The 17,850-nt window shown below is 62.9% G+C and overlaps 1 protein-coding gene across 1 annotated transcript; it reads right to left on the bottom strand.

The window, feature by feature from the left end:
- Positions 1-1,252: 1,252 nt before the first annotated feature.
- METRNL (meteorin like, glial cell differentiation regulator) lies at positions 1,253-17,630 on the bottom strand. The gene is made up of 4 exons (XM_008013394.3): positions 17,203-17,630; positions 11,486-11,871; positions 3,154-3,213; positions 1,253-2,131 (listed from the first exon to the last, which is right to left on the bottom strand). Exons 1-4 carry the CDS (start codon positions 17,370-17,372, stop codon positions 1,812-1,814), a joined length of 936 nt encoding a protein of 311 aa, XP_008011585.2. The 5' UTR covers positions 17,373-17,630; the 3' UTR covers positions 1,253-1,811.
- Between the last annotated feature and the right edge of the window lie 220 nt (positions 17,631-17,850).

Here is a 17,850-nt window from a genome sequence, read left to right as displayed (position 1 = left end):
CTACCCCCGCATCCCTGTAATTGAGGAGGCCGCCAGCCTGAAACCTGACCTTCTTGTTCTGCAGCCTCCTCCGGTCAGTCAACACCCCCTGGAGCTGGCCCAGAAAACCCAGGTTCCAGGAGCAGGTTCTCCGCCTCCCCACTGTGGGCTGGGCACCTGTGCTGTGGCACCGTTGGCAAAGGTGGGCTGTCCACCAGCCACAGTGGGACCTGGCCCAGCCCCAGTCTTGCTGCTTCAGGTCCTCACCCAGAAGCACCTGCTTCTTGTTGTGACCTGTGGGAGCCTGTAGACATGTGCTGGCTCAGATCTGAGTCGGTACACACCTGAGCTGGTGCACACCTGAGAAGGTGAACAGTCCTCCCCCGGCTGAGGAGAAGGTGAAGAGTCCTCCCCCGGCTGAGGAGAAGGTGAAGGGTCCTCCCCGGCTGAGGAGAAGGTGAAGAGCCCTCCCCCGGCTGAGGAGAAGGTGAAGGGCCCTCCCCGGCTGAGGAGAAGGTGAAGGGCCCTCCCCGGCTGAGGAGAAGGTGAAGGGCCCTCCCCAGGGTGAAGAGAAGATGAAGAGTCCTCCCCCGGCTGAGGAGAAGATGAAGGGCCCTCCCCGGGGTGAAGAGAAGATGAAGGGCCCTCCCCGGCTGAGGAGAAGGTGAAGGGCCCTCCCCCGGCTGAGGAGAAGGTGAAGAGTCCTCCCCCGGCTGAGGAGAAGGTGAAGGGTCCTCCCCCGGCTGAGGAGAAGGTGAAGGGCCCTCCCCAGGGTGAAGAGAAGATGAAGAGTCCTCCCCCGGCTGAGGAGAAGGTGAAGGGCCCTCCCCGGCTGAGGAGAAGGTGAAGAGTCCTCCCCCGGCTGAGGAGAAGGTGAAGGGCCCTCCCTGGAGCCCCTGGAGGGAGAGGCTCTGCCCACACCATGACTTTGGATTGTGGCCTCAGGAATTCAGAGAACGAGGCTGTCTCAGCCTGCAGTTGGTGGTGATTTGTTCTGGTAGCCGCATCTTTTGGGGACATGGCGTCACCAACTTAGGTTCAGACCAGCTCCTGGGCATCCAGAGACTTGCTGTGGGCTCCTGCACTTTGGGGAGGCTGGGGCCCCAGGGCAGGACCTGAATTAACGGAAATGCAGCAGCAGGCGCTGACGGACAGTGGCCGGGAGGAGCAAGGCGCGTCTGCCGAGGCAATGGACGCCCGTGGGTATGTCTAGCGTGGCCCTGAACAAGGGCTGTGGGCACCAAGCCTGGCAAAAGATAGACTGGCTCCTAGCTGGTCGGATCCTGGTCTTTATTCTCTGGAATGGAAACAACTAGCAGTCCGAAAAGGACTACAGCTGGCCAAGCTCATTCTTTAAAAATAAAATGAAAATAAAAAACGTGTTATTTGGCTCCATAAACTTCTGTCGTGAGAATAACTCTGGATGGCGCCTTTTCACACGTCCACTGTGCCCAACGGCCAGCGCCTCCCCCAACACCAGGCCAGACGCCGCGACTCAAGACGTCTTTAGAGAACAGTATCAAATGGCACACCAAGGCATTTTAAGACACAGGAGTTGCTTTCCTATGGACATTTCTTTTTTACCAAAAAAATATAATAACTTAGTTTGCATTTTACAGCATTTCCAACTGGCCAGGGCGTCCTTGGCTGGGAGCTCATGGGGTTGAGTGTGGCGAGAATGTCCACAGCTTGGGCACCAGGGTCAGGCCTGGGTCCCCGGCACGCGGCCCCCAGCGGGCGGCCCCACTGCACGGCCCCACCGGGACCGCAGCACCCACCGCAGCACGGGACTCATCAGGAGAGGGAGGGCAGCGCCCCAAGGACCCCCAGGGTCAGTCCGTGCCAACCTCGCACGGGTTCAGTCCCCTCTCCTGGGCGTCCCTGTACATCCTCTGGAAGTCTTTGAAGCGTGGGGCACAGCCGAGCCGCGCCTCCCCAAAGTGCATGTGGCCGGTGAAGAGAAAGTCGCCATGCCCTGGCCGCACGCCACACTCCAGCAGCGTCCTGACACGCCCCTGCCAGTGGCCGTCGCCCTCGGGCGCCGGCTCGAAGACCCTGCTCTTCTGCCGATAGAGTCTGCTCACGCGCAGGTGGATGGCCGAGTCCTGCCGCTCGGGCTCGTGGGTGACTTCCTGGATGGAGCCTCGAACGGCTGTGCGGGAAAGGAGATGGAGACCGGCAGTGAGCGGGCATACGGCAAGGCCACCGCCCCTCCCCCGGCCCCCGCATCGTCGGGCACTGGAACGGATAGCTGACCCCAGACTCTGCCATCTAGCGTGGAAATTCCCACAGAAAAGTACAAGGTAACAGCAGGAAGCTGCCAAGGGGTGTCCCAGACAGTTAGACTTCGTCAGAGAACAGGTGGTCTCTCTACCAAGCGGGAAAACAGAACGAACACCGCGGTGTGTATCAGATGCTTTTCAAGTCAGAACAGCTGACACACAGGGTGCCCCTGCAGTTCTGTGTCCTGATCAGACAGACCCGGTGCTGCTCAGAGGAGAGGGTGGGCATGGGGGCAGCCGTAGGGCCGCACTTGGAGACCCCTGCCCGGCCCCGATTCCATGCCAGGGATCGGGAAAGCAGTGAGAAGGGGCCCGTCCTTGAGCTTGGAGGTGGAGTAGAGTGGACACAGCTTCCACGGCACCACACGGGAGGCCAAACTTTTCCCAGAGAGCGTCTGTGCAAACGCCACAAGCAAAGGGGCTGCAGCCCTGGGACCCCAAAGCTCCCCCTGCAGAGCCGCAGAGCCACCGGGAGCCTTAGGCATGGACCAGCGTGAACTCTGGTAGGGGGCAGGGAGTGTCCAACGCCAAGGTTGCTCTGGGCTGCTGATAAAATGCTGTTTACAAAGCACTTCAGCAAGACAAGCTGCTGGGAAACAGTGCACTTCAAGTGTCCCCTCGAAGAGCAATGATCTCATTTACAAAATGGGAAAATGCTTGACAGTCACCTAAAACCACTCCCGGCTCCCTCCAAGTGTGGGCAGTGGAGTCCCTGTCCCCAGGGCTGGTGGAGGGCCAAGCCCAGGGCTTCCATGGCGTGTAACCCTCCAGCAGGGTCCACACAGCACCGGAAGGCTGTCCTGGGCCCTGAAGAGGGACCCCTGGGCCCAAACAGCTCCACGTGGCAGAAACCAGGCTCACAGGAGGTTGAAGCTACCAAGCAGACACTCACCGAAGTCGCTGGTGCAGACGGCTAGGAGCACCTCGGTGTCACTGCAGGGACGGCACGGGGCTGCGGAAGAAAGGCAGAGTCAGGAAGCAGCCTGGATGGGGCAGGCTCTGGGATGCCACCCACCACAGTCAAAAGAGCGTCACATTCAGCAAAGCCAAGTCAGGGAGGTGCCCACGTCAAGGCACCTCTTGGCCAACGCCACTTCCGAGGTGAGTCGGCGGCACGTGCTGGAGGGGCCGGCAGAGCAGGAGACAGAAAACACAACCTCGGCCATGCCAGGGTCTCACCCAGGGGACCCCTCAGCCCCACCTGGACCAAAGGCACCTGCAACTCGGCCATGATGGGCACGTGCCCTGACACCAAGACCCTCAGTCCGGCCACGTCCCAGGGCCTTCGTGGGGAGGGGTCTTTGTGCTGTTTCCCCACTTACCTCCTCAGTGCAGCCGAGCCGGACTCTGAGAAATCACTCTCATGCCTGACGCAAATGCAAAGCCCACCCGGGGCTGAACCGAACCCACGGGACAACAGTCACCCCCAACCCACTCCACAGCCCATGACGCCGGGACCACCCTCACTTCCCAGAATCACCCCCAACCCACCCCACAGCCCATGACGCCGGGACCACCCTCACTTCCCAGAATCACCCCTAATCCACCTCCACAGCCCACGATGCCAACGCCGGGGCCACCCTCACTCGCCAGAGTCATCCCCAACCCACCTCCATGGCTCATGACGCCGGGACCACCCTCACTTCCCAGCTCCCTCAAAGGGCAGACACTCCCCACAGCTGTGCTGCCCACTTCCCTGGGCCACGACGGCAGCGGCACCTGAAAGGAGGGTCACATCCTGCAGGACCCCCCACACGGCTAGAAGGGCCAGCAATGCTGAGACTCCAGGAAGGTGATCCCTGAGCAGGCAGCAACGCGTCCACCTGCCACCGGCGTGAGGCCTCACCCAGCAGGGCAGAGATCCAGTCAGGGCCATGGGCTCAGCCCCTTCTCCGGACGCCACCTGGCCGTGGGATGAGACACGCACCCCAAACGGCTCTCGAGCCAAGCCCCGCTCACAGAACCCCCTCTGAAGCCCCTGAAGCCTGCAGGGCCCGGCCTCCCCCAGAGAATGCAGAAAGCACGGAGGCTTCTCAGAATGAGCTCCCGCACCAGCCAAACCAGGCTTTCTCAACGAGCTTCTCCCGGGGCCCAGCCCTCGCCCTGCCCTTCGCCCCAGTTTCTCAGACGGGCGGGCCACTGCGAAACAGAAACCTGCACCACGCGTCCCCACACCCAGGATGGACTTGGGAAACATGGTTTTATTATTTGCTCTTATTGCAGGTTTCAAGGCCTCACCTCACCTGTTCTGAGCCTCTAGGTTTTGGCCCCAAGTCTGCTAACTCAACAGAAGCTTTGAGATGTGAAATCTCAATGACGCTGGTTTCCCCGGTGCCGTTTCACCTTCTGAAGGCTCTGAAACGTCCCTGGCCGAGAGCTGGGACAGCCTTGACGTGGGGTTCACCGGCCCTGGAAGAAGCTAACGCTGTCTGCACCCCTGTCTGCTGGACTGAAGTGAGCTGAGATCTCGCCTGCCTGATGAGTGTGGGTCCGAGCTGGCTGCTGGTGACTGGCGGCCCCGGGGGACAGGGCAGCACACATACCTGGCACCTTGGCCGAGGTGGGGACAGCTGCTCGGAGAGGCCATCTGGGGTCAGGAACTTCCTTCTGGGGTCAGGAACTCGCATGGACCCTCAGGGCCTGCACATGTGGTCAATGGAGACCCTGGAGTCTACAGTGCCCTGGGCAAGTGCAGGTGTCTGTGGGCCCCTCAGGTGGAGGTAGGAGGGACCCAGAGACAAGGCCAGGCAGGGGTGAGGGTGCCTCCCAGCCAGGCTCAGTGCCTGACTCACCGGCCCACCCACCTCCTCCTGCATTTGCTTCCATTAAGTTATCAGGAAAAAGAAGCTGCAGAGCAAGCACAGACTGCTGGGAGCCTCGCGGCCGGTCCAGCCTGGCACTGGGGGCACCTCGAGGCCGGTCCAGCCTGGCACTGGGGGGTACCTGAAAGTTGGTCCAGCCTGGCACTGGGGGCACCTCGAGGCCGGTCCAGCCTGGCACTGGGGGCACCTCGAGGCCGGTCCAGCCTGGCACTGGGGGGTACCTGAAGGCTGGTCCAGCCTGGCACTGGGGGCACCTCGAGGCCAGACCAGCCTGGCACTGGGGGCACCTCGAGGCCGGTCCAGCCTGGCACTGGGGGGTACCTGAAGGCTGGTCCAGCCTGGCACTGGGGGCACCTCGAGGCCGGACCAGCCTGGCACTGGGGGCACCTCGAGGCCGGACCAGCCTGGCACTGGGGGCACCTCGAGGCCGGTCCAGCCTGGCACTGGGGGCACCTCCGCCATCCCAGCAACCCTGCAGAACGGAAGCTTCTGGCCAAATCCCCCTCCTGCTGCTTGGTACAAACTCACACTGCAGCCCCCACCACTGGGGCCTCCTGACCCGCAAGCTGGAAGCTGCCCGGTGGGCTCTTCTATGGGGGCCCCGGGGTGTGGCCCACCCTCGATACTTGGTTCCCCTATGTGGACCCCCATCCCACTCGCCGGCGGGGCCTGCAGACCATGGTGGGCCTGATGCAGGCGCTGAACAGAGGCCAGGGAGGGCCAGGACAGTGCTGGGGGGACTCAAATTTCAGGCAGCATTTTTACCCTTCACAGGTGACTGCACCTCGGCCAGCACCTGCCCAGTGGCCACAGGGCCAGAGGTCCCAGCCCAGGGCAACTCATGTGAATGAGGGTGGCCTCGGTTGAGAGAGAGCTGGTCAACAACAGAAGCCTGGTGACCACAGCCCACAAGAGGGTCCCCTCACCGAGCAGCACCCTCCGGCTGGGCAGCCATGGCCGCTGGGCTGGGCCGGGTGGTCCTGCAAGGGCAGGAGGCAGGAGGTGCCCAAAGCCCATCCTCACAGTCAGCAACGCAGTTGGGTCCGTGTGTATCTCCCACCCCGGGGCAGTAGGTCCATGTGTATCTCCCACCCTGGGGCGGGGGGTGTGTGTATCTCCCACCCCGGGGCGGGGGGTGTGTGTATCTCCCACCCTGGGGCGGGGGGTCCGTGTGTGTCTCCCACCCCGGGGCGGGGGGTGTGTGTATCTCCCACCCTGGGGCGGGGGGTCCGTGTGTATCTCCCACTCTGGGGCAGGGGGTCCGTGTGTGTCTCCCACCCCGGGGCGGGGGGTGTGTGTATCTCCCACCCTGGGGCGGGGGGTGTGTGTATCTCCCACCCTGGGGCGGGGGGTCCGTGTGTATCTCCCACTCTGGGGCGGGGGGTCCGTGTGTATCTCCCACCCTGGGGCGGGGGGTCCGTGTGTGTCTCCCACCCTGGGGCGGGGGGTCCGTGTGTATCTCCCACCCTGGGGCGGGGGGTCCGTGTGTATCTCCCACCCTGGGGCGGGGGGTCCGTGTGTATCTCCCACTCTGGGGCGGGGGGTCCGTGTGTATCTCCCACTCTGGGGCAGTGGGTCCATGTGTATCTCCCACTCTGGGGCAGGGGAGCCCACAGGCCCAGCCGCACACGTCCCACCCCGGGGCCTGGGCGTGCGAGCGTATCCAAGTCGTAGCTCATCACCGTCTGTGAGTCACGGCCCCAAGACCTCAGCGGACGGCTCAGGGGGAGGATGGAGACGCTGCCCTCACGTGCCCTGCGTATCCCGCCCTGACTCATCCGGCCAACAGCGGGGGTGTGGGGCCCGGGGGCGGTCAGCACCTGCAGCCTCGCCTGCTGAAAGCCTCTGGAGCCGACTCATCAACAGCTGAGCTAGTAACAAGCACCCTGGAGACCTCCCTGTTCTGATTCTGAGCTTTACAAAGCAGAGGTCACCTTCACAGAGAACACAGGGCGGACTCCAGGAGACTATCTGGAGACAATTATTAACAGGAGCCAGGCTCATAAAGGCTTCGGAATGTGCTGGTCACGGACACATCACATCTAGTTTCCAGGCGGCGGGGAGGGTCGGCAAAGGGTTGGAATCCTGGTCCCTCCTCGTTGGAGGGGAGGGCTGGGGTGTGGACATCTCAGGACGGTCACTCAGGAGCTGGCATGAACAGGGTGGGAGGCACCAGCAGGGTGGGGTTGGGGAAGCTGCTGTGGGGACTTAGGTTGGACAGCAGGTGTAAGTGGAGAGGCGGTGCCGTAGGTAAAAGCAGGACCGGCTGGTTCCGAGGAGAGGCTGAGAACGACAGACACCGACCGGTCCAGCAGGACTGCCCAGGTTAAGGACAGCCAGAGGGACTCACACAGTTCTGACGGGAAACCTCTGTGGCCAGGACTGCCGGGTCTCCCACGCAGCTGGTGACGGGGGAAGGCGGGGACACGTTGCTTTCAGAGGAGGTGGTGACGGGGACAAGGTGCTTTCACAGGAGCCAAGAACAGGGAGCAGTGGGTAGGGGTGGAGGGTGGGCTCCCGTGGGCTCGAGGACCCAAGGCCGAGCTCCTAAGGCTCCTCCCAAGGCTGCCATTGTCACCGTCGCAGTGAGGTCGCACTCCAGGTTGCAGTCCATTGCTGGGGGGCCCCAGGGGTGTTGGCCCAATGGCCCCTGCCCTTCCCCGCCTCCCTCTCTTTCTCCCTCCCTCTTCCTGGTGAGGAAGCTGGCAGGGGCCACGCCCTTCCTCTCCGCAAGCCCGGAGATGGTTAAAATGAAAATTATAGTGGCTGGAGAGAAGCCACCAAGCAGGAAGCCAAAGATGGACGAGAGATGGGACGCCTTGGAAAAAAATCAGCCCCTCTCCTCTGCCTCCAGGAAATAATGAGAATTATCTTCCACACTTTTCCACCCATCCCTCCCACCATCAAGGACTTCTCCAAACTCTGAGGCTCCTGGAGGGGGCTCATCGGCAGGGACTCTGTGCCCGCCAAGCTGGTCATTCACCTACGGGCTCAGCCAGGGGCAGGACTGTAAAGGGAGGGGCGCTGAGGCCCCTGAGACGCTGCAGGACTCCGGCGTCCTGGAGAGCCAGGGATGGCACCATGTGTTTACGATCAGCATCAAGGCAGCGTCCCCTCCCCTCCCACTGTCTGTGTCCACGATGCTGCTGCCCGGCCCTGGGCACCTGCTCACTGGGGCCTGCACCCCAAGCTCCAAGCAGACGTGACCAACCCAGAAGCACCTGACACATGGACCTGGGAGAAGGTGAAGGACAGACTGGAATCCTGGGACCTGCCTGGACTGCCTAGGGTCTGTGTTCCCCAGAACCAGACAGAGCCCCCACCCACATTCCCCAAGCCACTGAGTGGTGCCTGTTTCCCAGATGCACTGGCCTGAGAACAGCAGCCCCACACAGCCTCAGCCAGGTCTGTTGGGCACAGGTCTGGGCACGGCCTGGAGTAGCACCTGTCCACTCTCTGCGCCTCCCATCCTGCAGGGTTTCCTCAGCATCCAAGGAAGGCGTTCGTGTCGCCTGCGGAAGCAGCCAGTGCAGGGCTGGGAGGTCCTGCCCACAGGTAACCAAATCCCAAGGTCCTGGGGCCAGGTCCCCTCCCTCCTGGTCCTGTCTGTGCCCCTGCACGAGCAGCCCGCCCCTGTGTTCTGGCCAACTCCAGGTTATCAGTGCCAAGTTTATTCAAGGAACCTGATTACGGAGCACGAAGGTGCCATGATCACGCCTACAAGAACCACCAGAGCAGCGGGTTTCCTCCTGGCTGGGCAGGGGACGGGGCTCACACCCCATCTCTTGTCCGGGTTTCCAGCCCATGGAACCTCTGTTCTCCTAAATCAGCACAAACTGGACCTTCTGACTCACAGATGAGCTCGTCCACCTCTCGGCGGGTCGCCCATGCCAGGCCAAAGGCATAGGAAAGGCATAGGCACACCTCAGGCTCAGCGAGGCTGGCGCTGCGCGGCTCAGCCTCCATCGGTTCTCGCAGCTGCAGCAAGTGCAGGAACGGGAGACAAGGGAAACTGCAGCGCTGGCTGGACAGAGCTGCGGAGCCAGCCTCGCCCAGGGGACAGCGTCACTGCTGCCAGATGGCCGGCACCGACATTCCACATTACGTACCCATTCCTGCGGCATTAAGGGCTTAGGGGCCCCCGTCCCCTGATGAAAGGCGAATACCCTGGGGACAGGCGATGCATCAACCTCCTCGGATCCCTCCTGCCCCTCGACCCCATCAGGATAGGAGAGGCCTCTCGTGAGGGCCCTGGAGGTGCTCAGCCCAGGGAGGGGCCCTGCACCTGTGCCTGTTCCTGTGGCGACACCAGGCGTGGGTCCCAGCTCCGGGGCCCCCGGTGAACCACCAAGTCTGGGCCCCTGTCCTCAGTTCCGACGGTCCCTGCACGTCTGCTTCCTCACATAGACAACCCACCAGGCACAGAGCCCTGGAAATCACCTCAGGCTCGGTTTAAGCAGGTGCCACAGGGTCACCAGGTGTGAACAAGGAAACCCCGGCACCTGCCTCACAGGACACAGCAAAGTTCTGGGACCCCCAAGCCAGCCTGACATGTGCTGGGCCACAGTCCCGCGCAGGACCCCACAGGCCCAGGAGGCACATGGAGGGCGAGCGAGGACCCATGGCCAAATGCCTGCTCTGGTCCCTCGGGGCTCAAGTCACTCCTCACAAGAGGCCGCTGCCTCCCTGCGACCCCACAGGACCCCAAGGCAGCTCAGCCCCGACCCTCATGTGTCTCTCCCAAACCCACCCACTGCCCCAGCCTACACAGGGCCTGGAGGCCTCGGACCCCCCCCCCCCCCAGAGGCAGGAGAGGCAGTCTCTGTTCCCAAAGGAGAGCTCACAGGCTCCATAAGGGTCACCCCAGCTGACAAGCAGAACCATTGATTTTCACTGGAAATGTCGAAATTGGGCCTGTGCCACGTGGACGTCCAGGTGTGCATGGCAGGGACTGATGTGCTGCAGCCTCTTTAAGAATCTCACCCAGAAGCAGAACAAAGCTCAGGCCACAGAGCACGTGACCTGCAGCCCAACGTCTTCAAAACCAATCATCACTTCAATCAGCAGAAAGAACGTTCGCAAGTCACTAATATCTGGCCGGGCACCTTTACCTCCGGCTAGAAAGACTGGACTTGGTGCTTGGGTTTCTCTAGCTTTTATCTCATTGTGAGTTTTTCTCCAGGACCCCCAGAGCAAGGCTGGTGCCCCCTCCCCCAGATCTCCCACCCACCGTAACTGTTGGTGACCGAGATAAAGGCCGCTGTGGTTAAAGTTTTATCCAGCGTGCAACCAACCACAGCACAGCTGAGTTTTCACCAGCATCCAGCCCTGCGGGTGCTGAGGCCCAAGGGGCAGTCAGAGCTCATGGGCTAGTCAGGACTCCAGGCAGACGGTCCTACGCTCACTCTGTAAATGACCAGTCCATTTAAGAGAGATTTCAGAGAGAGACGGAAAACTGATCTAGGCCAAGAACATAGAACACAAAAACGTGGGCTCCCATCAGGATAAAAGTCTGCACACCTGAGGCCGAGGCCACACAGACCATGGAGGTCACACAGCCCACAGGTGCCTCCCAGGACCTCATGCCTCCTGGTGTCTACCCTCAGAATTTTCTAGAGACCAACACAGCCCTCCACAAAGGACCTGTCCCCCAAGCACAGGCGTCCACAGACGCCACGTGACAACTCCACACCCTGCCGGCCACACAGGGAAGCTGTCTGCTTATCGTACCCACAAGACCCCTCAGGGACGGGGGTGGCCCCACGTTCTGGGCATCACAGCTGAGCACCGCTCCAGGCTGAGTCAGTCTCAGCTCCCACCCAAAAATTGACGTTTCAGGGTCTTTAGCCGACACCAGAAACACCCAGACAATTCCCAGGGCAGTTTGAGTGATAAAAGCACCCGTTTCAAAGGCACTTCACCATCCACAAGCACGGGGCGTGTCTGACCCAGCAATGGCCCCGCCGCCCACAGGGGGACGCTCGCCATGCTCCCCCCAGACACACCTCCCGGGAGACAGGCCCCGCTTCGCCAAGGCCATGCCGCCCAGAACACTAACCCAGATGGGCCAGTCTTTTCAAAGGTGGTTTTAGTGGGAAAGGCTACATTTCAAAGATGGTTTAGTTTGGACGTCCCGCACCCCCCACACCATGTCACACCCCTAGGAGGGCCCCTCTGCGGGCGCCAGTGCCCCCAAACCCCAGTCGCCCGTGGGGTTCTTTGGGTAAAACGTCATGTCCGAAGCACAGACACAGGAGGGTTTTCACCAAGGCTGAGCAGATGAGGGGGCAGGAAGAAATCAGAGACACCTGTCAGATCACAGCCCCACAATGACAAGGCCTGCCGCCCTGGACAGGGGAGCCCGCGCCAGCCCACTGCCCCCGCCCCGGGCAGGACACTCACCAGACAGCTCATGCAGGTCTGACGCCCTGTGCCTCCTAATCAGCTCATACTGGAAGCCCGTGGTCCTCCGGCCGATATCCTGCTGCGGCGTGGCCTCCACGAACAGGCCGCCCTGCTCCAGGCCAAAGCACTGCACCCGGCCAGGCCTGCCATCCCCATCCGGTACCAGCAGTCTCAGTTCTCCAGTTTTTTCCAAATAAATATTGGCCCCCGAGGAGTCCCTGAAGGGCTTGATGCACACAGTCAGGTGCCGGGCAGGCGAGAAGGTGTTGGGCCGCAGGTTAACGATGAGAGCACCTGTCGGGTACATCCACTCCACGGCGCCCACTGCGCAGCGCAGATACACCTGCTCCACCTCCTTCCTGTGCGTCTCGTGCGTCAGCCCGCTGCAGAGGACAGACACGTCAGCCAGGCCCGGAGCTGAGACTCCTGCCCCCAGCACACACCCCACCCACACCCACAGACAGCCAGTAAGAACGACACCCCTCAAATGATGGTGGCTCACGGACCCACCCGCTGCCAGCCACAGGTGCCACAAGGACCCCTGCCCGTGAGGCAGGCCGGCGCCATCTCCGCCCTTCAGCACAGGGGCCCCACCCAGTTCCTTCCAGGGCATCTGCACCAAGAGCCACAGTGGGGCTGAGCTCCCAGGAATGCAGGTGGTGCTGGCCCCCAGGCTCTCCAGACACCCTCCAACACTCAGAGTCTGCGCCTCTGCTGCCATAGTGTCCAACACCAATCTCTGCAGTGTTCCTGAATCAGGGTGGCTGGAGGTGCCGGGGCAGTGGGAGGGAGCCCGAAGGAAGGGATGGATTCCTCCGGAAAATCACGGAGTATCATGGAAACACCAGCAGGCCCTGTGTACCAACTCTGGTTCCAGATGAGCACGAGTGCTGGGACGCTAGAGGCAAAGTGACGGTGGGACCCCACGCTAGAGGTGTGTGAAGGAGGAACCCTGGGATGCAACCTGCCCAGAGAGCAGCTTTTAAATTAATCCAGAGGATTGGCAGTTTGGGGGGAAGGAGGTTCCAGATGAGTTTTGTTTTTAGCACCTAATTAAGCATAGATGTTTATACATTTTTCAAAGTAACGATGTGACCGTTTTCTGCAAGCCTGAAGACCCTGCACTGCCGACAGTGTTTGTAAAAATAAGCTATCATTAAAGCAAGATTCACTACAAAAGCGAGGTGAACTTCCTCCACAGGGTGAGGATTCGGGCGGGGGACTACTGTGTGAGTAGCAAGCTAAGTTTACCCCCATAAACGCTAAATAGAAAAAAATGAAGTGTGCTACACCCTTGGAGAGGCAGGTCCTGAGTAGAAACAGTTATATTTTCGAGAAACTGAAACATCAAAAACCTTACACTTCTTCTCCACACTTTAATGTAAATGCCAGCTCGTGGCTAACAGTCACATCACAACCACCAAGTGGGCCTGGAACTAACCCAGTGACTTCAACTAAGTGTTTTATTACATGAAACTGGGTTCTGAGCAGATCTCAGACAGGTTCACCCACATTCTTAGGATTTTTATGTGAAATAAGCAATGCTCTTTCCAGAGCCCTGGCCTGAGCGAGTCACCAGAAACCCTTTCGGCGGCAGAGAAAATGCATAACATATGGTTTGCATTTACTGCTGCTGACTCACACTCTCGGCCCCCAAACCTCACTTTTCATAGGCTGCAGGCCACATCAGAGGGAGGTGTCGAGGGGTGCACTCCCCCTCACCCTCTCCCCACCCCCACAAGGCCCTAGGTCATGAGTGGCCACGCCGCACCGGCTGCCAGGATCACACACCCAGAACAGACTCACAAATTACAGTTCATAAAGCTCACGCAAGCTCATCTAACACATATGTGGGGAAGGGCATGATGATCGTGCTGTGTGGAAACCGGACTCAGTGGAGAGTGGCTGACACACTCGGCTACAGTCAGTTCTCTCCTTATGCAGCCTCATCGTCGTGTCCCTCCCTCCCGTCTGTGGCATCGAGGCCACTGTCCTCCTGCCCCTGCTCGGGCACCGAGCCTCAACCCTCTCTCCACATACACCGTCCTGACGCGTTGCCTCCTCTCGGGGGGTCCTGAAGCTCGAGGGAGTGGGCTCTGGTCACCTCTGACAGTACTGCCTTCATCCGAGCAGGGGAGGAGAACAGCCACAAATCAGCAGGGGCGCAGGGCACCCTCCTGGGGACAGGCAGCCAACCCACCTCTGCCCAGGGGGAGGCCAACTTGAGCCTTGGGGCCATCCTGGCCTAGCACAGGCTACCTGCATCTGGTGGGCACATCTGGCTCCACCCACTCAGAAGACACTGGGCAAAAAGAGGACGAGGACAAAACGAAGGTGGACACAGAAGAAAGAAGGCACCCGGCTACCTCACCCTTCACCTAACGTCTTCTCAGCCCACTCAGAGGGGTCTGCACACAGCGCAGGGCCTGCTCCCCTTTTCTCACATTCTTGCGAAACATCCAGACCAACAAGACTTCAGCTAGGCCAGTGACATGGGAATTTTCACATTAAAATCAGTAGCATGTGATGCACAAGACCCATGCAGATTAAAAAAAAAAGTAAAACGATGCGTCCTTCAGCCTGGGACGCAGCGGACCTCCGCACGAAGTCCAAGACTCATGGTCTGTGCTGGTTCCTACCAGAAAATCGAGTGCCTCAAAGTTCTCACCTGCAAATATCCAGCACCTCAGCAAACCTGGAAACAGAGCCTGTTTATGCAAAATCGGTGGCATTGCAAAAATGTGACATATTTAATGGTCATGGATGAGGGCATTTTGTGATTTTCACAAGAGATGCAGGTGACACACACACAGTTCTGTTGTGATAAAACTAAACCGTGCAGACAAAACTGTGGTTCTGTCCAACTTTAGGAAACTGGCAAGACTGATTTGATGTTGGATAAACAGACTCAACAGATGCATTTTAATAGTCAGCAAAGGACATGCTTGTGGGGCACCTTCGTGGAAAGGAGGGCAAATCCCAAGTGGATCAAGGGACTCGCTGAAGGACGCAGTGCAGGTCACTGGAGTGCTGCTGAGGCACCAGCCCACACACAACTCTGAGTCACCAGGACAAAATGCCCGGCTCCTGTATGAAAGTCAGGAAGGGCTTTGAACCCACTGGCAGGTTAACTTTCCTTTCCCACCTTGCATGAGAGACAAACCAGGTGTGACCGCACCTGCGATGCCTGGGCTGACACAAGTGGGAAAGTTCATGGTCCACCTTTATGGCCACTGGCTGATAAAGACAGGGCGCTGGTCCTGCCTCCCCCAAAGGGAAAAAGGTTTCATCATCTCCTACTTAATTGCTTAGAAGAAAAACCCAGCAACAGAGGCTGTCAATGCCGTCGCCCGTGTCATGAGGGGCAACTTTCCTGCTATCAGTGGATGAAAATCCACCCAGCACACCAGTGCTCGCTCCACGCTGTGCTTCTTCAGGACAGCTGGTAAAAAGTCACAAACACTGGAGGGTCGCAGGCAGGCCGGTGCACTCCAGTTTCGACAGCGAGTCTCTGTCACTGATTTGTGAAGTGTGTGGATCAACGGGGCAGTGATTACAACAAAAGGAAGTCTCACTTATGCCCCAGAAACAGCCAGGCCCCGTGTCCCCTCCAGATCACACCTGCAGCTCCAGCAGCCCCCACAGCCGCCCTCTGCCAGGCTCTGCAGGTGGGGGTGGGGGCCCTCCGGGGAGTCTGAGGCCAGGAGCACGCCGGCAAGGACGGGGCGAAGAGGGCCTCCGGGTAGACCGGAGGGTGCACAGGTCCTGGAGGGCAAAACACTCCTGTCCCGCTGCCATGACCCGGCTGGAGGAGCCGCCCGCCCCTGGAGGTGGAGGGGTGGAGGGGTGGCCTCCCACCCACCCTTGGCTCCCTACTGCGCCCTCCGGGCCCCAGGAGACGCCCCCTCCCACCGGGCAACAGTCCCCCGACACCCTGAAAAGGCTGCCGGCTCCTTCTCAACAAACTCAGCCTGGGCGGCGGGGGCTGCGTTTCTGGTTTCGGGCTGCTGAAGCAGAACGCCCCAAGGCCTCGGTTTAGGGGTGCACTGACCCGCCCGGCAGAGGCAGCGAGCCGGAATGTAATCACCACGCGGGGGCAAGGGCGGCCCCAGCCTCGGAGGCTCCCAGCCAGCTCCGCCGGCGCCAGCGTTCCCGGCCGACCCTCCCCCGACCTCCGTCCGCCCGCGGCCCAACCTCAGCTCCCGCGTCCCCGCTCGGCCGGCCCGGAGGCTTCTGCGGAGAAGGGAGGCGGCCGCTCCCGGGACAGCCGGGCACCGCCCACGGCTCTCTGGGGTGACTCTCCCTCCCCGCGCCACGCCCCTTCCCCCGGGAGGCTCCGCTGGGGGCGCTGGGGGGTGACCGCGGCTCCCCTTTCCCCGGGAGGCTCCGCTGGGGGGTGACCGCGGCTCCCCTTTCCCCGGGAGGCTCCGCTGGGGGGTGACCGCGGCTCCCCTTTCCCCGGGAGGCTCCGCTGGGGGGTGACCGCGGCTCCCCTTTCCCCGGGAGGCTCCGCTGGGGGGTGACCGCGGCTCCCCTTCCCCCGGGAGGCTCCGCTGGGGGGTGACCGCGGCTCCCCTTCCCCCGGGAGGCTCCGCTGGGGGCACTGGGGGGTGACCGTGGCGCCCCTTCCCCGGGAGGCTCCGCTGGGGGGTGACCGTGGCGCCCCTTCCCCCGGGGAGGCTCCGCTGGGGGGTGACTGTGGCTTCGCAGAGACCGAGAACGGAGGCTGCGGTCCGGGGAGACCCGCGCCTGCCCCGCGGACACCAGCCCCGCACCGGCTCTGCCCCGACCTTCTCGGAAAACAGCTTCGCTCGAAATAACCGCGTGACTCGGTGCCCGGCGGGGGCGGCGGCCGGCGGGCGGGGGACGGGCCGAGGGGAAGCGGGACCCGGGCCCAGGCCGGCCTGGCCACGGCTTTCCGGGAGGCGCGCGTCACTCGGGTCCCCGCGCATCTGCGAACTCCGGAACTGGCGACTCCGAGGCTCGCGCAGGGCGGGTCCGGCCGCGGTGCCCTCGGCGCCCCGGGATTCGCGTGGGAGCAGCGGCGGCTCCCGAGGGGCACTCGCGGCTGGCGCTGCTCTCGGCGGCCACACTTGAGTTAAAAAGAAAAGTCCTCGGCGGCCACCGCGGGTGGGGGGGTCGCCCAGCGCAGCGCGCGCCGCGGCCAAGGGCGGCCTGACCTTCACGGGGCAGGGCGGGGGCCCGGCCGGAGCCGCACTCGGCCCGGTTCACAGGTGCCCGCCCGCGGCTCCCCGAGACAGAAGTGGCCCCCGCTGCGGTCCGGCCCGTCCCCCGAAACCGCCGCTCCCTCCCGCCGCCGCCCCTTCCCGCTCTGGCCCGGGGCGGCCTCGGGGCGCGCAACTCCCGGAGCCTGCAAGGAAGGGCCCGAGCACCGACCCCCGCCTGCCCCCGGGATGGGGTCGCGGGCCCGGCGGCCCCCGAGGCTCGGACACGCGCGGAGCCGGGACCGACCCTGCCGCGCTGCAGGCGCCTTCCCCGGGCGTCCTCCGGGGAAGGGACCCGGACGCCGCAGGCTCTTTTGTTCTAGAACCGGGGGCGGGGGACAGCGGGCACCGGACTGGGCCTGGAGAGCGGCCCCCGGAGCCTCTGCCCCGCGCTCGCCCCTGGCCGCGCCCCCGCACGCTCGGCCGGCCCAGGACGGGAGGGGACGCGAGGGGAGGGGGCCGGGCCGGGGTCGCGCCGCGCACACTCACCTCCCCTTCCAGCTGCACAGGTCGCTGGAGTACTGCGCGCCCGCGCCGCCCAGCAGCACGGCCGGGAGCAGGAGCAGCAGCAGGAGCGGCGGCGGGGGCGGGCCCGGGGCGGGGGGTCGCGGCCACAGCTGCCCCGCACGCCCCCAGGCCGCCCGCGCCGCGCCCCGCATGCTCTGGCTCCGGCTCCGCCGCCCGGACCCGCGTCCGCGGCCCGCGGAGCAGACCCCGGAGCCGGCGAGCCGGGCGGGGGCGGGGCGGGCTTCGAGTCCGGGTGGTCACGTCGCGCGCCCCCCGAGTCCTCCGCGCGGCCGCCCGCCCATCCCGGCCCGCTGGAGCCGCTGGAGCCGCTGGAGCCGCTGGAGCCGCTGGAGCCGCTGGAGCCGCTGGAGCCGCGCGCACTGGTCCGCGCCCGCCGCCGCCGCCGAGCCTCTGAAGTTGACGAGTCCGAGTCCGCCCGGCCGGGCTCAACCGGGGGGTGGGGCCCACCCGCCGCCCCGCCCCGCCCCGCCCCGCCCCGCGCCGGAAACTCCTCCCGGGGCGCCCGGCCGGACGCGCAGACACCGAGTCAGCAGCGAATCGGGGGCGCGGGCACCGGGGCGGGGGCGCTGCAGGAGGAGGGGGCCGCGCCGGGCCGCGAGCGGGGTCCGC

The sequence above is a fragment of the Chlorocebus sabaeus genome, chromosome 16 (genome assembly GCF_047675955.1).
Source record: "Chlorocebus sabaeus isolate Y175 chromosome 16, mChlSab1.0.hap1, whole genome shotgun sequence".
Lineage (NCBI taxonomy): Eukaryota > Metazoa > Chordata > Mammalia > Primates > Cercopithecidae > Chlorocebus > Chlorocebus sabaeus.
The sequence above is the reverse complement of the archived record's forward strand: the minus strand, read 5'-3'. Positions and strand labels throughout refer to the sequence as shown.